The sequence below is a fragment of the Oncorhynchus clarkii genome, chromosome 12 (assembly GCF_045791955.1).
Source record: "Oncorhynchus clarkii lewisi isolate Uvic-CL-2024 chromosome 12, UVic_Ocla_1.0, whole genome shotgun sequence".
Taxonomy (NCBI): Eukaryota; Metazoa; Chordata; class Actinopteri; order Salmoniformes; family Salmonidae; genus Oncorhynchus; species Oncorhynchus clarkii.
The window spans coordinates 83022352-83029486 of NC_092158.1; the positions used below are offsets into that span (position 1 = coordinate 83022352).

General features: G+C 41.3%; 1 protein-coding gene across 1 annotated transcript; it reads left to right on the top strand.

The window, feature by feature from the left end:
- LOC139421504 (solute carrier family 35 member B1) lies at positions 1–5729 on the top strand. The gene is made up of 9 exons (XM_071172463.1): positions 1–871; positions 1402–1505; positions 1663–1793; positions 1881–1911; positions 2803–2960; positions 3097–3223; positions 3828–3934; positions 4167–4320; positions 4610–5729. Exons 1-9 carry the CDS (start codon positions 750–752, stop codon positions 4660–4662), a joined length of 987 nt encoding a protein of 328 aa, XP_071028564.1. The 5' UTR covers positions 1–749; the 3' UTR covers positions 4663–5729.
- Positions 5730–7135: the final 1406 nt, after the last annotated feature.

The window sequence follows — 7135 nt, forward strand, 5'->3', positions numbered from 1 at the left end:
AAATGAACAATAAATCAAAGAGTATAGATCACAAAAATATTACAGCTGAATCTTTTGATACATCAACAAAAATAATAACATTTTCGAGCTACCTTGTATGCTGCATATAAGTTGATTCAAATGAGAAAACAAATCACATGGTTCATGCATAGTTATAAAATTGTAGCATCTGCGTTCTGCCAGCACTGTTTTATATGAATGGTATAGTAGCTACAAACTCAAGCATATCCGTTGAGGGCTCCTAATGAACCACTGAGGTCTTTGAGCCAGCTTGTTCTCTGACGTATCTCAATGAAAACAACTACACTCCGGTTTCCACCGGGAAAATTGTCTGAATGGGATGCCTTTGACATAACCTGGATCGGGACAGGAGTAACGTTTGCTAGTACGAGAGACCTGCAATTAAAGACATATATTCCGGAGTCAACACTATACTGCGACAGCTGGATTGACAACAATGATGGATTTTGCTAATTGTTAACAACCAACCCACCAATCTAACGTTGGCTAACTAACGTTAGCTAGCTAGCAAAGTCAGCTAGCTAACAGGGACATTTAGCTAAATCTTTGAAGAGGAACCACGGACTGATCTGTAGTCACATTAGCAACTGTCTGCCCAGTTAGGGTAACGTTACAGCGTCACCATTTCCGGGTTTGTGATATCTGGGATTGTGGAGCGGGACGTTGCTTTGAGGGGTACGGGGATCGGATCTGTATCGGTTTCCATACCCGGACAGCTAGAGGACAGCATGGCTGCAGGAAAGGGAGCGGGGAAGCCCTCGCTACTGCAGAACGAGCGTATACGATTCATTGTCTGTTTCCTCGGAGTCTTCGTTTGTTATTTTTACTATGGTATATTACAAGAGACAATGTAAGTAGTTTCCTGGTCTGACATCCGAGCGACATCATTGATTTCTAAACATAGGCTCTTGATGCACATTGCTTTTATTGGCTGTTTCTTTGTGCACATATGTTAGTTGGTGATGCTGTAGTGCAACAAGTTCATGTCATTATTGAATGTAGGCGAGCCAACTCTACAGAGCTGAAACTGTTCAAAAAACTATATCCCTATGGTATTAGCTTGCTACATACTGTAGATATGTCTTGAATGGTATGTCACTTAAGGGTGAGGAATCTCATCTTGTTTCCAGTGATGATTTGTATCTGTAGTCAACCAGAGCAGACTACTAGTACCTCACACTGCCCTCTCATTCTCTTTTTATAGCCTACAGATACTCCACAGTTTAATTAACAAATAATTCCCTTGCTGAATATCAAGGCCTGTTTGTTGTTGTGTGTCACACCTGTCTTATATGTGTAATAAGAAGTGGATTAACTCTGGATTAACATGAGTGGTTGCACTGATAAACTGTCATAATACTGTTTGTCTGATTTATCCAGTACCCGAGGACAGTATGGTGAGGGGGAGAAGAAGGAGAAGTTTGTTTATGCCACAACGCTGGTATTCATCCAATGCATCATCAATGCTGGGTTTGCCAGGATCTGTGAGTAAACCACACATAGTCATCAATCGTGGCCTTTCACCTTCTGCCCAACACAGTTATCTCCAACATATCTTGCCCCCCGTGGGTGTTTGAATGGTCTGTTGGTATTGAATCTCCATGTATTATAGATGTCTCTTCTCTGCCTCCTCCCCATTAGTGATTCAGTTTTTTGAGGGTTCCAGACCAGACCACACCAAGAGTTGGCTCTATGGAGTGTGTTCCCTGTCTTATCTTGGAGCCATGGTATCCAGCAACTCGGCCCTACAGTATGTCAACTACCCCACACAGGTCAGTCTTATCCCTCGCTGTCATCATCATAATTTGTTGTGATATTTTATTATTTTAATATCTAAACAACCTCTATTGTTGTCACAGGTGTTGGGGAAGTCTTGTAAGCCCATCCCAGGTAGGTGTAATAATTATATTATTGCTCATCCTGACCCCACTCTCAACACCTGAATATGTAATAAACAAGTCATATGCAGCCTTTGGCTTGGTGACCAGTGCAGGTTTGAGGGTTTAGTTTGCCTTATTTTATTGCATGGCCTCTTACTGCAGCAGTGTGTCATGTTTCAGTGTCAGCCAGACTCCCTTATCTGCATTTCCAGTGCCATTTTTAAAGCTGCAATATGTAACTTTTTGGGCGACCGAACAAAATTCACATTGAAATATGAGTTATAGATTTGTCATTCTCATTGCAAGCCAGTCTAAGAAGCGGTGTATCTGTTCTATGTGCACTATTTCTATCCTTCCCTTTCTTAAGTTTTGTTTTTGCATCTTTTACTTTCGGTTTTCTATGGTACAATTATTATTTACATTATACATGGCTTGTTTTGTCACATACACTGACATTTGACAAACTATTTTAGCAACCAGGAAATATCTGTGTGATTTCTGCATATTGCACCTTTTTTAAACTACACATCCCATCAGCCCTTCCAAACTCAGTGTCCCTGTTTAATGAACATACATTCTATTTGCATGCACCTGCTGTGAGTCTCTGTCTCCCCATGTATACTCCTATGACTGCAAGTGTCATGCTAACAATAAGTACATGAGCCTAGTCTTCTGTCCTGCCCAGTATGTTGCAATATTTAAACACTGTCTAGGGTTAGTGTGTTCTATAGTAATACACTGACCAGTCTTATCCCTTGAGCACGTGCAGCCCATTAATCTACACAGCCATGGTTTTTACCCCCTGGCTGACTTTTCTTTCTATGTGCACATCAACCTAATAGACCAGTGATGGCTGCTGCTGATAACCGCCCCTCACATCCCTTTGCCTTTGGTTCCACAGTGATGATTCTGGGTGTATTTGTACTGAGGAAGAAATACCCACTGGCCAAGTACCTGTGTGTGCTGTTGATCGTCAGCGGGGTGGCCCTGTTCCTCTATAAACCCAACAAGAGTGTCACTTCCACAGAATCTGCTTTCGGCTTCGGGGAGATCCTGTTGGTGAGTGTAACTGTCCTCATCTGCCTGTGGTATTATCTCTGTGACCTCGTCTGTGTTTCTCTCTGCCTATATATGCATTTGCTGTCTGTGCCTCTGTGGGTTTGTAAATGTGACCTTCTCTCTCCCTGTATCCTAGCTGCTATCTCTGACCATGGACGGTTTGACTGGTGTGGCCCAGGACCACATGAGGAATCTCTTCCAGACCAGTGCCAACCACATGATGCTCAACATCAACATGTGGTCCACCCTGGTGCTGGGACTAGGTGAGACACCTGTTGTCCCTCACTAGTGTGAAAATATACACTTTGTCTGATCTCTCTGCTTTGTTTCTTCTGTATCTCTATCTCTGCCAACTCCCCATCTCTACTAAAAACACCATTATTTATTCAATAAAATATCTTAATCTCAGATCGTCCTTCTCAGTCTAAGTTTCCCAATCTCATGCTTTTCTACAGCCTTACTTTTATCAGAAACCCTTTGTTTGGTTTTGGCCAAAGCAGTCCCCACTTCCCCAGTTCTATTCAACCTAATCAAACTGCTGTTACTGCTCTGTACCAGTAGGGGGAGCCCTTAATCCACTGTTGATTTTGATTTTGGAACAGGCATTTTCACCATAAAGTCATGGAACCAAATCTCAGCATGGGTTTGATTCCAAAACAATTAAAGTAATTCATTGGCTTCTCCCCACATTTGTAGCAGAAGAAAAGGCTAACCAATCTTATAACTTGAGATTAAAAAATAAGAATCAAGCAGCCTAGTTAAATTAAGGTTAAATAAAAAAGCAATTGTTACATGCAGGAAAAAATAAATCAATTTATGCTGAATTGTGTCACTTTCAGTAAATTATCCCATGTGTTTTTCTTTCAGGGGTGTTGTGGACAGGTGAGGTATGGGACTTCCTGAGCTTCACAGACCGTCACCCCAGCATCTTCTGGAACATCCTTTTGTTTGGAATAACTAGTGCTTTAGGCCAGGTGGGTCTCACATGGGTGTGACTGTGTGTGTGTGTGTGTGTGTGTGTGTGTTAAAAGGAAAACATTTCCATGTCTGCAAATCACATTGTACATTTTAATTGGTTCACATGCGTGTGATTCTTATGGATAAGTGCCAGTATCTGGTTTACAGTGGTCTTTCGCTATTTTGCTCTCATTCTCATTGCAGAGGGTCTTTTATAGTAACAGTCATTCACTCCTCTTCCTCTCTTAGACCTTCATCTTCATGACTGTGGTGTACTTCGGCCCTCTCACTTGCTCCATCGTCACTACCACACGGAAGTTCTTTACCATCCTGGGCTCTGTCCTTCTGTTCGGCAACGTCCTCAACACCATGCAGTGGGTCGGCACTATCCTGGTGTTCCTTGGTGAGTAACAACATTAACTTGTTAACTCTTAATATCTCTCTGATGTTGTGACTATCTCTCTGTTTCAATCTCTCTCTCCATCTCCCTCCACCATGTGCTCATGTGTCTGTAGTAACTTTAAGCTTCACCTCATAGTTGAAATGCTGAGCTGCTCTTCAGCTGCTTATGGAAATGTTCCATTGGAGCTCATAGGCCTCAACTAGTAGTGAAGTCTCTTTTTGGTTGATGAGATGACTAGACACCTCTACTGTCTTAATTCGGCACTATATCATATGCTTTTTCATTTAAGGTCTCGGGTTTGATGCCAAATTTGGCAAGACACCAAAGAAGACCACACACTAAGGAACCTGGAATATGTCATGGCAAAACTGACAAACTGAAAGTCCAGTGGACAGAAATCCATCTCTCTCTGATTTTCTTACCACATCCTGCCTAGGCAGTACACCTACATACACTTAGTCATTGTTAGTTACCATATTATAATATTTTTTTTTACATAATCATGAAAGAAGCCCCTATGTTTTCAAACGTCCCCATTCTCCTGAACCTACTAAGACAGACAAGCATCATCTACTTAGACCGCAAGACCACATCCACATGAAGAGGAAATGGGGCAGAATGAGATGGGTGGGCTGAGGAAAGATGACAACATGCACGTCAAATCCCTTGTGGTTGTTGAGGCTGCTCCTCCCTTTGGACTACATCTGAACCACACAGGCCTATGAATCTCAGCTCCAAGATTTACCTCATGAACTCATCACCAAGGAATGCCTGGTTTTCACTGGTATTTGTAACCGTAGTAAAGACATTGGTTACAGAAAAACACCCTAATAAACGAGTCGATTATCTTGTCAGTTAGTAGAAGTTTTCCAGGTAAAGCTCTATTTATTATCAGATCTCAAGTTGTTGAGAACTGCACAAGATTCTGAACGTTGACATGCTGTAGATGAGGAGTTTAACACTTCCATGTAGTTGACTCAGGATGTTAGTCTTCATTTCCATTATTATCTTGGCAGACAACTAGCCTCTCTGTATTATGGAAATAATAAACAAAATACTGTAAATGAACCAATTTGTTTGATACTCATGGCTAATCTGACAGCTAAATCTTGTTGCTTTTTAAAAATAAAAGTAGGATATGCCTTGAATACATAGTAAAAGGGAAACCATAATATGGTATCAGCATAGTTATATGTTTAATAAATTGCTATTATTGAACGTTTTGGCCAAACTGCATGAAAATCTGCCAACGTACAATTATTTTCCAGAGAATTAAAACCAGATGAAATTAAACAGAGGAGACATGATATGGCTTGAATCTGTGTTTTGTTATGACAATTAAACAGAAGGAGACATGATATGGCTTGAATCTGTGTTTTGATATGACAATTAAACAGAAGGAGACATGATATGGCTTGAATCTGTGTTTTGATATGACAATTGAACATGTTTTCCATGGTTCTAGGATTGGAACACCAGGCTGACAATGACCTTGTTCTTTCTCAAAATGATAAATGTATCATGTAAGCATGTCATGGAAGTGCATTTGTAACAGTTTTCTTCCGTTGAAGGAGAGGAGGACCAAAATGCAGAGTGGTTAGAGTTCAACATGTTTAATCAAGACCATACACGAGAACACTACACAATACAAAACAACAAATGTGAAAAACCGAAACAGTCCTATCTGGTGCAATGACACAATGACAGAAGACAACCACCCACAAAATACTCAAAGAAGATGGCTGCCTAAATATGGTTCCCAATCAGAGACAACGATAAACACCTGCCTCTAATTTAGAACCAATCTAGGCAACCATAGACTTACATAAACGCCTAGACTAGAAAACACCCCATAAACATACAAAACCCCTAGACCAGACAAAACACATAAATCCCCCATGTCACACCCTGACCTAACCAAAATAATAAAGAAAACAAAGATAACTAAGGCCAGTGCGTGACAGCATTTGTTTTACTTAATACTGAAAGACTTTTGGAAGGTTTGTTTGTTGTAGTCTAACAAATTATGTCTACTTCACTGGTTGGAACTTTCCCACACAGCATCATAGACCGGCTGTGCAGAAACTCTTATGAGTGGTTAACGACCAATTTTCAGTGAAAATACAATTCAGAGGAAATTAACGTTGGTAGATGTTGGCGAGGCAATCTGATTAACAGGGTGAGCTGCAGGACACTGGCAGAGCACACAGAAAACTAAATTGTCCAGCTCACTGTTTGGGCAAGCTATCCCGAGGTCCTGCTGATAGAGACAATGAATTACAACACATGTAGTGTGAGGATGCTGTTCTCTGATGTAGCATCACCCTTATAATATACAAGAATGCTGTCAAATAGCAGTAGTTGAACAGTACGATACTGTTTTACAGCCTCCTTCGTTCAACACCAGAGGACCTGATGGTGCAGTGGTTTGGACGCAGGTTTGAGTCCCGGTCGGCTACCCAACAAAATTGCTGTGTTATCAGAAGTGGGATGATGTCGGTGTGCGCTTCCAAGGGGATAGTGTTGCATCCCACCTAGTTAAGAGCTTCCGACAGCTAGGCATAGTGGCTCAGGTATTGGATGAACAGGTGAAGGGTTAGTTTGAGTGAAGCCTGGTCTACCCCTGAAGACGCTGGAGTATCATTACTGAAAGCACTGTAGGTGTGTGAGACAGAGTCAAGTGAAAGTAATCTTCCATCCCTCCCTACAAATATTCTCCCATGAATGCTTCTGTTGTGGGATTCATCTTCAAACCTACTGAGGCCTTGTTCAAATACTTTGAAAAAGCATCCTTCCTTATTCCCTTCCTTGAAGT

Coding starts and splice junctions, on each gene's coding strand:
- LOC139421504 (XM_071172463.1), top strand. CDS start 750: ATGGCTGCAGGAAAGGGAGCGGGGAAGCCCTCGCTACTGCAGAACGAG. Junction 1,794..1,880: donor ATGTCAACTACCCCACACAG/GTCAGTCTTATC, acceptor TTGTTGTCACAG/GTGTTGGGGAAGTCTTGTAA. Junction 2,961..3,096: donor GCTTCGGGGAGATCCTGTTG/GTGAGTGTAACT, acceptor CCTGTATCCTAG/CTGCTATCTCTGACCATGGA.